The sequence below is a fragment of the Crocodylus siamensis genome, chromosome 13 (assembly GCF_052110815.1).
Source record: "Crocodylus siamensis isolate JL-2025a chromosome 13, ASM5211081v1, whole genome shotgun sequence".
Taxonomy (NCBI): domain Eukaryota; kingdom Metazoa; phylum Chordata; order Crocodylia; family Crocodylidae; genus Crocodylus; species Crocodylus siamensis.
In genome coordinates, this window is record NC_143407.1 from 13,584,311 (window position 1) to 13,600,175 (window position 15,865).

Here is a 15,865-nt window from a genome sequence, read left to right on the forward strand (position 1 = left end):
TACTTGGGTCTGTCAAGCAGATTTTGACATATTGCTGTCCTTGCACTGACACTTGCGTCATTGCACTGGCATCAAGTTAAGGTGTTGTTGGTGTAAGGTGTTCTGGGCATTGTGCTTGGTAGTTGTGCAAGCAGGTTGTTTGTGCAGTTTGCTTTGAATGGGCAACACCAGTGATTCTCCGCCATGTTTCCATGGCACCACGGGGTGTCAAGAGACCCTTTTAAGGGTACTGTGCAATATTAGCACTGTTAGGTGTGCAAACGCCTACACGTTATTTACAAGAAAAACCCATGGGTTTCAAATAGGAATCCATATTGTCAAAAATACTCTGCTCTGCTGTGGTCTTTCTTAGTTTCATAGATTTCATAGACATTTGGGCTGGAAGGGACCCTGGAGGATCATTGCGTCCAGCCCCCTGCCCCAGAGGCAGGAAGTCAGCAGGGATCACAGGATCCCAGCAAGATAAACATCCAAATGTGTTTTGAAGGCATTCAAAGTGGGTGCTTGAACCGCCTTCGGTGGGAGTCTGTTCCAAACCTTGGGGGCCCGGACAGCGAAGAAGTTCTTTCTTATGTCCAGCCTGAATCGGTCACAGTGGAGTTTGTGACCGTTCGATCTTGGCATCCCTTGTGGGGCTCTGGTGAACAGACGTTCCCCCAGATCCTGATGAGCACCCCTGATAAGCTTATAGGTGGCCACCAGATCACCCCTGAGCCTGCGCTTTTCCAGGCTGAATAGCCCCATTGTTCTCAGCCTGTCGTCATAAGGTCTGTTTTCCTGACCTCTGATCATGCGCGTGGCTCTCCTCTGCACTCTCTCAAGCTTTGCCACATCCTTTTTGAATTGTGGAGCCCAAAACTGGACGCAGTACTCCAGCTGCGGCCTCACCAAGGCTGAGTACAGTGGGAGAATGACGTCCCGGGATCTGCTCGAGAAGCATCTATGGATGCAAGCCAGCGTTTTGCTTGCTTTACTAGCCGCAACATCACACTGGCGGCTCATGTTCATCTTGTGGTCAACCATGACCCCCAAGTCCCTTTCATCTGTAGTGCTAACCAGTGTTGTCTGCAATAGAAGAATTGCTGTATTATTTTTCCAGAATCAAGAAGTGAATGAAAGCTAAGAGCTAGTATTTTCTGCAGGGGTCCTTGAGGCTAGCAAGGGAAGCCTTGAATCTAAGAAGTTTGAGAACCACTGAGCTAGGTGGTTTGGATGGGGTTTGGACTAGTCCAGCAGGGGTTTGGACTAGATGACCTCCAGAGGTCCCTTCCAGCCCTTCTTTTCCATGGTTCTATATGTCCATGCTAGAAAGTTGGAGAAAGTGAATGAGCTACCTCTCCTCTGGATCGCTCATTCACATTCTGTGTGTGGCTAGGAACACCTGAAAGCCCCAAGTGGTGGCTAATTTCTGCCTTCCTAAGAGCAGGAGATAAATCCAACCACAAGTGCAGAGAAGGAGAGAAGCGAGGGACCTCTCACCCTGGGACAACAAAGAGCATGTGCACGTGATCGGTAGCTGACCTGAAAGAGTACGTCAGGGACACAGGCTGCTCACAGAATAACCACACCCTGGAATCTGACCCCCCGGCTTAGTTCCTGGTGGAGACCTAAGGGTTAATTCTCTGTGCGCGGAACAGCCTGACGCAGTAGCAGAGCTCTGCTCTCGCAGTGGCAGGGAAGTATAAACAGGCTCCTCCGTTAGTTATACAGCCTGCAGATTCCCATCTGTCCTCTGTCTTGGATTCCTTCTGTCAGACTCTTCTGCAGACTTGTGGCTGCCGGACTGTCACCCTACAGAATGAGAGATGAGAATTGATGCCATGGCAGGATCCTCTCTGTCCAGCTGGCGAACAGTGACTTCTCTTAGTGATGATGACTACGCAGAACACAGTCCATCCCTTTGAAGCCTGGCAATGGACAAATACGGAGTCCAGGGGAATTCCATATTCCTTTCTACCCTGATATTGTCCACCCTTTTGGGCTTTAATTGCAATCACCAGCTGACATAAATCAGAAGCTTTTTCAAGATTGCACTCTGGCACTGGCTGGCCTAATGGGCAAACAGGACTTGAATGTGTAAAGCGTCTACACGTGCACTTTAATGTGCTTTAGCCTAATTTAATGTGCATTAAAATATCACAAAAAAAATTCTCTTTAGCTGATGCTTATTAAAAATAGGCTAACGTACATTTTTCTAGTATCTCACAATGGGGGTACTAGATTTAATGCACATTACCTAAAGCAAATTAATTAACTTGTAGATGTGCCCACTGATAAACCTTGAGATTTCAAATAGGAATCCCTGCTTCCTTCTTGTAAGAACTTGGGCCAGTCACCTTCCCACCTCACTTTCCCTGTCTCTAATATTGGGAAGCTGGTCCTGACTTCCTGTAAGATGTGTTTTGAGATCTGCTGATGGAAAGCTCTGCAGGTTATTGTTGATGTGTAACCTTAGCAGCAATTTTGAATTTGTTTGTGTAAATGGCTCAGCGTATCTGACTCTCCCAACTTTCCTGCATCTAGGTAGTTAGTTTTCTTTTACAGTGCTGAATCACTGCTCAGGTTTCATGTTAGAATGAGAGTCATGGCTCTCCCAGCTGTGCTGTAACTGGGAGGTTGGGAAAGAGGAATAGGAGGTTTCCCATTCCCATGCAAAGTGAGGCAGATTGGTTGTTCAGCATTTTTTCATGGTGTGTGTTAAGGGGAGGAGGTGTCTGAAACAGAGTCATTGTTTTCTAATGGGACAAATTTTTGCTACCAAAAAGGTCAGCTTAGAGCTGCTGTTGAAGTGTTGGCGCCCTGCCATTGTGAGCACTGGTAGTGTCTCACTGCTGACAGCCACGCTTTCAACCCCTGGGATCATGAGATGGACTAAAACCATGACTTTTTTTAAGACAAAGTTTCTAGTCCCTTTTCTCTCCCCTCTAGTGTTTGAGTCTTTAATGGGGCATTTTTCCATCTTTTCTCCATATCTATAACTACTAAAAACTTACCTTTTTCAAAAATAAAAGCTGAGGTTTGGTCATCATCACTAAGTTCGGGAACCTGGGATTTTAAAAAACACCTAATATCGAGCAAGTCACGATAAAACATCAACAGCTGGCAGTGCTGCCAGGAGTTGAGGGGCAGGGAGAGCTCATAAGACTAGGCCACTTGAACTGGGGGAATACTTTTCAAAAGTGCCAGTGACTTAGGATCCTCTGTCTTTGAGAGTCCCTGAGACTTGGGTTCCTATGGGACTAAGTCATTTTTAAAAATGGGGCACAAACTCCATGGAAATCTCACTGTAAAGCTGACCTGCTGGTATGCTGACCTGTGGGTCTGTAATCCCTGAAGGTGCCACATCTGTACTGTAATTGGATCCTTTGTTTGCTCTTCAGTGTCTTATCCCAGTGCATCCATGCCGTGGCGGCCCTGCTCTACCCCTTCACCTGGGCACACACCTACATCCCTGTGGTTCCTGAATGCTTGATCGACACTGTGTGTTGCCCCACTCCCTTCATGGTCGGAGTCCAGATACGCCACCTGCAGCAGATTCAGGATCAGCCTATGGAGGAGGTACTGCCTTGTGCAGCATCGAGAGTTGGCTGTGCTGGCAACTGGCTTTGAAGATAACTGTTTCCCCATTCATGCCCCATAACTGTTCCAGGCCCCTGAGTGAAAGACAGAGATTGTACCAGCTTTCTGGTGTCGGTGGAGAAAGAACAGGGCTACTCATTTGTTGCAGAAAGGAACAGCAATGGGCCAAGTTGTTTCCTAGGGCAGGGGTTGGCAAGCTTACAGATTCGTAGATGTTTGGGTCAGAAGGGACCTTAGCAGATCATCGAGTTCAGCTCCCTGCCCTGGGCAGGAAAAAGCCAGGTGCATGTCTAGCCTCCTCTTAAAGACCCCCAAGGTAGGGGAGAGCATCACCTCCCTTGAAAGCCCATTCCAGATTCTGGCAACCTTTCCCGTAAAGAAGTTCTTCCTAATGTTTAACCTAAATCTGCTCACCATCAATCATGTCTAACCTAAATCTGCTCACCATCACTGCTTCTGACCCAGGCAGTACTGCGAGCTGCTGATTTCCCTCCCACCCCACCATTTCTTCCCCTGTCACCTGGGCCCCCACCCACTGTGTAGTGGCTTCCTCTGCAGTGCCCAAGCGCCCTTGCTGTCACCTTACCATGTGTTACTGACCCCTGACCCCAGGGAGGGGCAAAATCAGTATTCATGGTAAACAGCGCCTGCCATGTGGGGCAAGAGAGGGCATGGAGGGGGCTGCCGAGGGAGAGGGGGATCCGTAGCAGGGCCACTGATTTCTCATGGCACCACGGGCTGGATCCAGCTAGCGGGCCAACCCCTGTCCTAAGGTGACTCCCAACCTGCTAGGTAAGGCTAATGGGGTGCTGTATCACTCCTTGTAGATGGGCAGGGACCCTATCATCTTCTGTGGAGCGAAGGGGCATCCCTCCCCCCTGTATTCTGAATCAGCCTGAATCTCCCTCCTCTCGCAGCCTGTGGGGCTTGGTAGCTGTGGTGGGAGCATTTTTGAAAAGCTATCATACATGACATCAGGATCCCAAGCCTAACAGCCTCTTCTCCCTTCTGTGGGGATGGGGGTTGAGGGTGGTTTCTGGGGCAGTCAGTGGGTTTGGGGTGGAAACTCCTGAACCCCTGACTCACAGGCCTCCCAAGAGGCAGCAGATGGGGGCATCTTCCCTCTGGGCTGGATGTGCTCCTGTAGTGCGGGCTGTTCTGCCTTTCTTCAGCACGCAGGTAGTTTGGAAAGGTGGGGAAGGTAATGGTGGCCAGATCCCTAACAAACCTCCATCTTTGGCCTCAGTGCCTAAGAATTAGGTATCTTGCTCTAGCAAGGTGATTCAAGGAAGCAGGTCTAGGAAAGGTCATCTGAAGAACAATTCACAAGTATCTGCATAGTGAGTGGGGAACCAATAGAAACACTGAGCTTCAGGGCATGTCTGGACCCCTGCCCCTCTCTGGTGTGATTTAGATATGTTAGATGCCTTCAAAAGTACTTGAGCCAAAGACCAGCATCTTCTTGTGAGGGTCAAGTGTAACAGGGCAGTGGCAGTGGCTATGGTGCCCTCCTGTATATAGCTTTGGTTAGACCACTCACCCCGGAAGACCTGTGACAGGTCCTGGTTTCTGCTCCCAGGACTACTCATACATTTTGCAGTAGACGGTTGTTGAACAAAAAGCAAGATCTGTCTCGACCAGGGACTGGAACCTCGTTGCACGGGGGTGGGATGGAGAGTGCCCTCTTTACCCGGTGGCTGCCCTGCTGGTTAGGGCACTGTCTTAGGAGGTGGGAGTTTGAAGCCCCACAGGTAAAGGAAAGCCTAGAGTGCAGCTCACCCACTTCTCAGGGGAGCATCCTAGCCTCTAGTCTGTTATACAGAAGTGGGGAGGTACCATCGCCACATTTTGCTGATTTTTGCTGTGTTTTTGAATAACTGTGACCATGGAAACTGCTCTTTGTGCTGGACTCGGCGCTGCTGGTATGTACTAGGCCTGTTCTCTGCTGGATTGGATCCCCTGGGGAGTTAGATGCCTGGCTGCTATCCTGGCACAGACAAAACCCTGCATTTAGGCAGCTTGGGATTCTTGCAGTCAAATACACAGTTGCCAAATGAACGTATGTGCCCAAGGGGTTTGAGGCTGCTGGAATGGGAGTTTCTGATTCATTGTCAGGGGCTTTCATTCTGTGCAAGTCCCTTTTTAGGCACTTGGGCTGCCTTTCCAGATGTGCCTCTGCTGTTTATCAAGCACTTTCCCTTTGCCTTGGTCTTACTCAGCAGTCCCAGCTTGGAGGTGGGCCAAGCAACTTGGGGCACATAGGATTGATTTTTGAACGATGTCTGCATCCAAGTGGCCTTGCTGTACTAACCCTGGATGCTCTCTGTCACTTTTAGGTTCTGCTGGTCAACTTGGTTGAAGGAAAGATCTTGACCTCGGTAGGTGTTCCTCATATCAGAAGCACTGCTCCTGCTGCCCAGCCCCGGGTGCCTGCAGCGTACTTGTTTTCCTCTCAGGCTGTTACATGGCTTTTAAAAAAAATGTTCTTAAGGCCCTGTAGACGCCCGAATACTGGCTGGTCAGGGAATAACACACAGCTCTGCCCCACCTGACAGTGATTATTTGCATTTTGCAGGCTTAAGGGAGAGGCCTCTTCCCTGAATTCTTACTAATCAACTGCCCAGGCTCAGGGGGGCTGGACCTGATTATCTGTAAGGTCCCTTCCAGCCTCTACTGACTATGAAATGATGAAATGTAACGGTAGTTTTCTGTGTTAAAGACACACAGGGCGCTGCCCTCCGGGGAGAGAACAATGGATGTGTATTGCAGATTGATTTCTCAGGTGTGGTTGCATTGGTAGGAATAGCAAGGGGGAGGTGGTATCAGAAAGAGAGGTACCACATTCTCTGGGGAAGGTCTCTCTCCATGACCTTTTGGAATGAAAATGAATAGGCGATGGCATCTAATGATGATTAATAACTACCACAGAGACGGTGGTGATCCTGGCCCTGGATCTGTGGTAGAGTGTATTTCAGAGGGTTTGGCAAGGAGATGGTTTTAATTCCCAGGATGGTTTAGTCTTGAAGACAAACTCAGAAGTAAGACTCCTATCTCTGTGGTGCTTCTGTTCCCGCTGCCCTTAGAGACTAATGGTCCCAGGTTGCCCCACTTTGCAGTAGCTGGGTAACTTAACAACACTCTTGTTTCAGGTTGGGGATGAAGAGGAGGTATTGCCTGCTAAGCTGCAGAGTGAGATGCTGACATCTTTGGATAGACACAACAGCAACAACAACGTACAGAGTAAGCAGAGGAGTCTTGTGTCTTGAGTTCACACAGAGCGACTGTTGGGGCTCCGGGCAAAGCACTTTTCCTGGGCACCTGCAGTTTGCACTGCCTCCTAGCTGCAGTTCTCTAAGGCTATGTGTACTTCAGTCCCAAGCACCCTTTAAGAGCAAGCTGCTGATTTGGAGAGCACAGCTAAGTACCCAGACTAGATCAGCCAAGACCCTGGAACAACATGCCTAGACCCAAGCAGGGGCAACTCGGGCCTCGCCCTTCCCAAGAGGGAGGATTAAGCTCCCTACAGCTTGTGGTGTGTGGGTGGATTTTCTGCGGCCTCTGTTGCTACAGCTCCACTGAAGGACATTGGAGGTAGAGCTGTGGCAGCTTGCACCAAGTGAGCATTTGCCTCAGATGCCATTACACTGATACTGTAAAAGACAGGTCTGAATTACCACGGATCCCAAGACACTTCTCTGTATGTCTGTGGTTCTTCTCCATCTGCTCGCTCCATGAGCTTGCTGTTGCTCACCGTGATGCCCCCTGGAGGTGGGTGCGTTCCCTTCGGGAGCGTTGTCTTTTTGCAGATGGCGGGATGCTTGCTGTGTTCTTTGAGTAATTGTCCGCATAGCCGTTCTCATGGGTGTTGCGCCCTGGAGCCTTGACAGGAGAACTTGCGTCATGGCAGTATCCAAAACAAGCGCTCCAGCTGAGGCCAAGGCAGACTTCTTGCTCCTGAGTTCCTCTCAACTATCCAGCCAAGTTGCAGCTTCTTCCATCAGTCTGCTTTGTGGCCTACAACTTATTCAAAGCTCTGCACAGCTTCTGTCTCATTGCCTTTTCTTATAACTTTTTTAGTTGACTTGGTAACTCTTTTCCTTGTCCTTCCCCAAGTGCTTTGGGAGCAAAGGCAGAAGACCTCAAGTTTGAGTTGGGGCTGGTGCCCTTGTCGTCTTCATCCTCTGTTGATCTTCATTTAGCTGCACCATGTGAAGCAACCATTTTACAGACCTGCTTTTTGCTTTAGTTCAGCTTAATTTAGTTCTCTCTTACCTGTCATTTTGACATGTGAGAGTCTCAGTCACTCTGTTGCAGGACAAAAAAGCCTGTTTCCCCTTTGGTGTTGGTGTTGCCAATGCCTCCGTGTTTCATCACTGCCCTTTCTGTGAAGGGGTGACTTCTGTTTCAGACAGCTTTACCTACTGTTTAAATTACTCGGGCGATTTTTACATCCTCAAGAGATGTGATACATGCAGAGCCTTCAAATCCAGAACCAGGAAGGAAAGGAAGAGGCAGGGGAGGGAAAGGAAATCTTCTTAGACAAGGCCATGGGTCTGGCCTCCAAAAGTTCCAGTCTTCATGAATGACTGGTGATAATGGGTGAAATGGAAACAGTGCAGCCTTACTGTCCAATCCCAAGCTCAGCATGCAGGGCTGGGTGATGATATAATAAGAAACCCCAGCAACTCATAAGTTAGTTTATTCTGCATGGTTTAAGTCTGCGTTGTAAAGGTTTTTTGGCCCCCACAGGCCAAATCCACACCAGGTGGTTTCCTACAAACCAGACTATCAGTGAGCGGTGGTAGCAACGCTGATCCTCGTGGCTGCCGGAGCTGCAGTTTTGGTGTGACTCCAGAGCCCAAGGAGTCAATGCCATTGGCACTTGTCCTCCTTTTTCCCTTGCTGCCCATCTTAGTCACCAGGGGTAACTTCTACCCTCTGCTGAAATCAGGGTGTGTAGGGGAAGGTGAGTGGCATTAACTGGAGTTGTGCTGAAAGAGCAGCTCCAGGGATTAACACTGCAGTCCTTGTGGCTCCGGCAGCAATGGTAGCAAGTTCTGTGGGCCATAACTGGCTTGCAGAGGTGGACGGTTCTGCCCACAAGAAGCCCCAGGGGACCAGATCTGGCCCATGGGCTAGTTTTGATAGATCTGTGAGGGGCCAGGGGTCATTTTTTTGCAAAAATAAGTATATAATAGTACTAAAGCAACTGAGAGAGACTACATGTGGGATTTATATATTGAGTCACTTCAGAGTAATACTCCACTGTGAAAAATCACCCAGCAGTTCTTGTAGCCTTCTTGCTCTGAACAAATTCAGAGACAAATATTTTGCTTCATAATTGTTACCGTCAGAAGGGACTGCAAAGACAAGGAGAGAAATAATCCATCACTAGAGAGGGCAGCCAAAGGTCCAGAAGATGTAGGATTTTTTTGGCTTTGTAAAGCAGAGGAGCCAGTGACCCTGAAAATCTGTGAAATATAGATCTAGGAAAACCTCCTGACACCTAGACATCCTTCTGCCACTATAGATTATGTCTGGTTCATTAGCACAGTTATCTGCCCAGAGCTGTCCGTGCAGGGCAGTGCCATATGCCAGTGGCTGTTATAGCTCTTTACTGATTTAATCTCTAAAAATTGGGTGTTGATGTCTGAGGGTGATGACAATTGCTTCTGACACAAGCACAGTTTGTCAATTAGATCAGTATAAGATGAGATCATCCTTCCAGCCTCTCTGTCAGCTAGTGCATGCGTGGTTTGAAAGTTATAGGCACATTTTTATTAGGTTGTATGCAGTGCGTTAAGGTCTGTGGACACAAGCTGTTACAAGAAAAGCAAAGCATGGCTGTTCCAGGTACCTGTCCATTGCACATAGAGCTGCTGCTACTGTAATGACTGAGCATTTAAATCCCAGGCTGGGTCTGAGCAGCAGTTCAGTTCAACTACTTATTCAACTATAATTCAGGCTACTAAGCAAATGGCATCTCCAGGGCTTTCTCCCATTTTTCTTCCGCACTTGGGAACGGGGACCCATACAAGCTGGCATAGGTCAGGTGTTACTGCTGCATTTAAACTGAAGAATGTCGATTGATTTCTCAAGGCAACTCCTTTCAGGGTCAAACAGAGGGTGAGAGGGATGGTCTAGTAGGCTGTACACTAACTGAGGCTTGGGTTCGATTCCCTGATCTGCCACAGAATCAATGTGCCTTTGGACAAGTCACGTAGCCTCTAGCTATAAGTCTCTGTTTCCTGTCTGAAAAATGGGGATAATAGCAGTGCCCTCTTTCCAGGGATAAGTACATTAAACATGGTAATATGCTGAGGTCATGGGCACCATGTAAAAACTTCATAGACAGTGGCTCCTGTTTCCCAGCTGTTCATGTTTCTCTTTTTCCTTCCAGCCTCTGAACAAGTGAACGCCCAGGTTTCGGAGTGTTTTGTGCACTTCTTTGTCCGAACTGTTGGCCACTATGCATCATACATCAAATGGAGCAAGAGCGGGCAGGGCACCCTGCAGGAGCGAGCGTTCTGCAAAGCCATCACCTCCAAGTCCTGCCGCAAGTTTGTGAAAAAATTTGTGAAGACGCAGATGTTTTCCTTGTTTATCCAGGAAGCAGAAAGGAACAGAGCAACCCAAGAAGGTAGACTGTACCATCTCCTCCCCTTGCCCTGCTCACAGCTAATGCCTGGCAATCTGGCAACTGCAGTGCCAGCACTGGGGGTTAGTGGTGCCTGAAATAATGAAAGTGTTTTCAGAAGAGTTGGGTAATTATCACATTGGTGGATGTGCAGAAACCGTCCTTTGCATTGCTTGGATTAGAGCAGGGAGGGTTCATTTACCTATCTGTTCGTGCAGGTGAGAAATAATTGGTTTTGTGTGGCTGCCTCTGAAAGCATAGCCAAGGAGAAAAGGATAAAATTGCTATGAGAGAGGAAGGTTTAGATAGGTGTTTGGACAAGGCTAAACCTCTCTCAGACATCACAGCTGTTATGCACCAACTGAAGTGGTCACCTGTGTTGGATGCAGAGCTACTGCCTCTCTCCCCACAGCAACCCTTGGTGGAGATGGGAATTGAAGATTTCAGAATATCTTTCTTCTTTCTTGCAGTATATTCTCCTCCCCCACGCCAGTATCTGAAACTAATACAGCACAGCTTAGATGAGAGCGTGCTGGGCTGGAGCTGGAGGGACCTGGATGCTATTCCAGGCTCTGCCCACTGCCCTGTAACTTTGGACAAGTTGTCTATGCCTCATCTTCTCCATCTGTAAAGTGGGGATAATGATACTGGCCTTTCTCAGGTCTGCTGATGAAAAGAGCTTCATAGGAGCCAGATCATGTTGTTGTCATTTCCAGGGAGACCTTTACTAACTTGTCACAGGCAGCCAGCTATCTGGAGCTGTTGTGTGTTCCCCCTTCAAGCCGTTACCTCTTTCAGGTGAAATCAGGCAGTTTTCCCAAATGAGACCAGGTCTTACAGTTCCTGTCCCAGATTCTCCCTTTGATCAACTCAGTATGCCTTAGATTCAAGCCTGCAGTTGTGTTCTGCCCAGGAGTAAAGACACCAGACTTTCTTTTATTTTGAACCAAGGCATTTAGGTGCAGACAGATCTTAAGACAATAAACAGCCAACACATGTTTGCGTGTCTTTTCTCCAGCTTCCCTGGCCTGTCTCTGCCTTCTGCCTGAATCTTCCCACTAGGAACCACTCTCACACACCCTTGCCCCTCCAGTGGGTTCTGTAAACCACTCAGTATCCCCTTGATCTCTGAGCTCCCCGCACTGGCGGAAGAACTGCTAACTTCCATTTGCACCTGTCTTGAACACTCCTCCCCACTCCCCCCCGCCCCAATGTTTAGAGATTGCTAATCTAAAGCCTTGCCTTGACTTCCTGGTGGTCTTTCCTGTGCCCCCTGGTATGTTAGTCAAACAGGAAAATCTAATAACCCCGCATAACTGCATAGCAAGTTTACCTCCCTGAGCAGTAGGGGTGCACCGATAGAGAGTCTGGGGGCTGATACTGATAGCCAATTTTTAAGGAGGCATATCGGCCAATACTGATCTGATTTCTGATACAGCTGCATGTAGCTGGTAAGTCTGTTGTGGTGGAAGGAGGAGGGGAGGAACGTGGGGAGGGCGGGGAGCAGATCAAGGCCTCTGCACTGAGGGAGGGAGTGGGGCTGGGGCAGCAGGGGAGAGCGTGAGCCTCCTGGATCTGGGCAGCATCGGCTGCAGCTGCAGGCTGGGACCGGGGCTGCGCCAAGCTCTTCCTGGTGGGGGTTGGGCTGGCTGGGCTGCACTCAGGGCAGGTAGCAGCAGTGCTGGGAAGGGGGCTATGGGGAGGGGCTGCAGGTACCCCACATTTTGCTGTAGCCTAACCTGAAACCCCGCTCCTAGCGCTGTTGCCGCCTGCCCTGAGCACAGCCCTGGCCCAACCCTCCCCCCATGCACCAGGAAGAGCCTGGATCAGCCCCAGCCTGCAGCTGCAGCCCCCCCCCCCTTCCCCCACAGGGTGTGTGCAGCAGCAGGAGACCCCCGGATGATCCCCCACCCCCCACCACTCCGGATGAGCCCCGGCTCCGGCCCGTGTCCTACCCCGCCCTGGCTGGGCAGTGCTACCCCAGCCCCTGCCCCACTCCCTCCCTCACCGCAGGGACCTTGATGTGTATGTGTGTGTGTGTGTGTGTGTGTGTGTGTGTCCATGCCTTCCCTCTCCTTCCACCACAACATACTTACCAGCTGCACACACCTCTCCAAGCTGTCAGTCTGCGCTCCTCACTGCCTGCATGCTGTGCTGAGGCTGTGTGCATGCATGGGTCATTTATTGGCCAAATTATCAGCCACATTAGGCCAATTTCCGATGCAGTCAATTTTCTTTATATTGGTGCTGATCTGATATTGGAGTGATATATAGGTGCTCCTCTACTGAGCAGGTCACACATGGTATATCCATAATTTTTAGATAACCTAAACTGATTACATGGTGGCTTCCCCTCTGGCGCACAGCTTGCCAGTTAATCAAGGTGAGATTCAGTCCCTCTCCTGCAAACTTGTTACGTATCAGTGCTTTCATGTACTTTTCCAAGCTGCTGCTCTTACCTTATTATACTGGAAAGATAGAAAAGATCTCTAATCCATTAAGGCAGGTGTCTTATTGGGATGCCTCAATATCGGTGCCTGTCTTATATATGCCTGGATGGGACAACAGATCAGAATAGTGAAAGCTGAGCTAATTTATGGATTCACAGATGTTAGGGTCAGAAAGGAACCTCAGCAGATCATCGAGTCTGACCCCCTGCCTAGGCAGCAAAGAGTGCTGGGGTCAGATGGGAAGTTTCAAGATTCATCAGAAAGAGAGCTGTGGAAGCATTCAGCACACTAAGAGAAGGTGTAAAGGGGTGTGGAGGTGGGGTAAGAGTCAACCAACATATTCCTACTCAGAACAAACTTCCCAGTGGTACAGCTGGTTGGTAATAGGGCATGCTTTTGTATGTGGTACCTGGAAAGCTTAGGCTGTCTACACTGCTCCAGGCAGGATTATTGCAGGGGCAGTAGGCATGCCTGCACCAAGTTTAACCTGGCTGGCTTGGATACTAACAGCAGTGAAACTTTGGCAGCACAGGCACCTGTACAGTCTGTCTCCCTGGATCCCCACACCCTTGTACAGCCCGCGCTAAAGTCCGTGCTGCTGCGGCTGCTCTGCTGTTCGAACCTGACCCGGTAAAGCTACTTCATGTTATTCCTCTGTGTGCTGCAATTACGCGCCCCGTTGCAGCACAGACTTACCTGAGCGCCACATGCCAGTAAATGGTGAATGACCCTGGAGTAGGAGATGGGCTGGCTGTAACATAACATCTCTCTATGATCTTCGGAGCCTGGGATTTTTCTCCTCTTGGTCACATTCAGCTCACCCTTGAGTTCTCCAGTAGCTGGTGCGGTGTTTTAGTTCTCCTGCTGGCAATGTGCACCCCAAATACTGCAAAATATTCCTAGACCAGAAGAGCCTGGGCCTGCACCCTGGCTGTCAAGGAGAGTTTTGCCCGTTTCTTCAATGGGAACAGGTTCAGGCCTGTAATCTTATCACAGGTTTGAGCAAAGCAAATGTGCCTATTCCAGTGGAAATCATCTGTGAGGGGCCACATCTGAAAAGCAGTTAGGACCCAGGAGTCCATGCTCCTCTCGTTTTCCTGAGATAAAATCTGCTTCTCCGACTTGCTTCATATTTTACCGAAAAAAAATCTGAGCCACAGACCCCAGGAACACTTGGAGGAATGTAGTGAGTGTAGGTTAAAGTCAGGTTACCCCAGAAAGCATCTTTTTGTTGAATCTTAACCAGGGAGAGGCTACCGTGTGGCCATAATGTATGTAGCTATTCAGGATGCTCCTAATTCTTACAATTTCATGCTCTTTGCTGGTCCTTAGAAGTGAAGGGCATGTGGGTAAGAAATACAGAATTTAGTTGCTATAAACAGAGATGAGTCTGTAGATTAACAGCTTGCAACCAGTCTGAGTTTCCAGAAGGCCAGCTGGATGGTGAGTTTTGTTCTCCAGCCATCATGTGTCAACTGACATGATTTTAGTTTTGCATAATCTCAAGTCAGCTTCACGTCCCCATAATGTGGGACAGTTTGTTTCAGCTCCAGTTTACCCCCAGGTGCACAGCAGCAGGTTTTGTTACTGCTTAGTGTAAATGAAGATCAAATGCTGCCGATAGCGCACTTCCTGATGTAGGCTGAGAGGAGTTTGTGGTTTATATCCTCATTTACTGGAAACACTGGATTCTGTTCCTGTAGTTAAATAGGTCCCCCAGCCCCTTGGCTGAGAAATTAATCTCTGTATCTCCATCTCCTTGGCATCTAAGTCCCACTATCATTGATATGGTAAAACTGCCCTGGCTCCTTATATTCCTTGCCCTGATCTCAGTCTACTCCAGTCCATCTTCAGGTTCTGTGCCTTGAGCTCTGGTTGATTGTTTCATTTCTTTGGCTAACTTCTGCTTGCACAGCACACAGCACATTAAATACAGCAGAAGCCAGCCTATGACCTGAGTTATTGGGAAACCGGAAAGTGGCACGACTGATCCAGCTTTTTCTTGTCCACAGGGTGCTACTTCCAGCAAAAAATAGCTGAATATCAAGAACAAAAGAAACGGAGAAATTCCTGAACTACTGCTCTTAAAGAGAGGAGCCTGGCTGGGCAGATTGCTGCCTGTAGCTGTACTCTATTTGGACTGAGCAAACGGCTCTTTCAAAGGCAGAGAGGCTTGTGGACTTTGCTGGCTGTGGGCATCTCTACCCTCCTCCACCTATCTGTGAATAATGAGAAGCCTAGTCAGCACAGGAGCCCGATTCCTCCTCTGTCCCTTCTTTTTCAGGGCATGATTGCATTAGAAGGCTCTTTTCTATGCAGCTAACAAACAGGCCTGGGATTGCTTTTGCAGTCCAACTAACCTGCAACATCTGAACAAGTAGCAACCCAGGTCCTGTAACAAGTGCCTATTGCTGTCGATGCTGAAGAGAAGCATGGACTTTATGTGAAAGCTGAGTGAAACCGAGGTGAGAGTGTGGGCTTGCCCTGAAATGCCCAAGGATGTAGAATAATTGTTGCAATAGAATGTATTGATAGAAAATATTTTAATTAAAACAATCTTTTTCAGCCAAGCAGTGTCCTGCAGAGTATGGATTTCAGGCCTCCTGCTATTTCTGAAGTGGTTGTGCTTGTGTTTTTATGGGTACATTTCTTTTTTTAGAACCTGAAAGAGCTACAAGTAGCTCACCTGGTTTTGGTGCAGTTTTGTTTCAGTCACCTTTGCTTGGGTGTTCAAAACAGCATCCTAAAGCAGACTGAGGGAGCAGAACAGGGATTTAAAATAGATAGGCTTTTTTGCACTAGGGTCCATTTCCAGATGCTGTGGGGGACGTGTGCTGCAGCAAAGGAAATGAGAAATTTTGCAGTTGGAGTTTGGAGGAAGTGTTCAGATCTAGCAGTGTCTGTTTCTGAACAGCTCTATGGGTTTTTTTTTGTGCCTGTTTTGGAAGATGAGTTTTAAAAGCCTTCGTAGTTAACACTGGTGAATCCCACGAAAGATGATGTTTGCAACAGATTTACCGGCAGGTGCTGGCCTTCTCTATGCCCTAGTAGTGCATTCTTCTAGAGTACATAGTCTGAATGTGGGATGGAGTGGGCAGTAACTGCTACCTCTTGGTCCCAAATGGAGGACTCAACAGGATGTGGTCAGGTATTCAGTCCTGTGAGAGCAGCAACGGTTGTACTGGAAGAGCAGGCTGCA

The 15,865-nt window shown here is 48.7% G+C and overlaps 1 protein-coding gene across 1 annotated transcript in view; it reads left to right on the top strand.

The window, feature by feature from the left end:
- DENND2D (DENN domain containing 2D) overlaps positions 1 to 15,466 on the top strand; it is a 34,829-nt gene extending 19,363 nt beyond the window's left edge. Inside the window, exons 8-12 of the mRNA XM_090025582.1 lie at positions 3,381 to 3,558; positions 5,916 to 5,957; positions 6,729 to 6,819; positions 9,980 to 10,219; positions 14,679 to 15,466. Of these exons, the coding sequence (XP_089881708.1) occupies positions 3,381 to 3,558; positions 5,916 to 5,957; positions 6,729 to 6,819; positions 9,980 to 10,219; positions 14,679 to 14,740 (613 nt within the window). The 3' untranslated portion in view covers positions 14,741 to 15,466. The remainder of the gene's footprint in view (positions 1 to 3,380; positions 3,559 to 5,915; positions 5,958 to 6,728; positions 6,820 to 9,979; positions 10,220 to 14,678) is intronic.
- Positions 15,467 to 15,865: the final 399 nt, after the last annotated feature.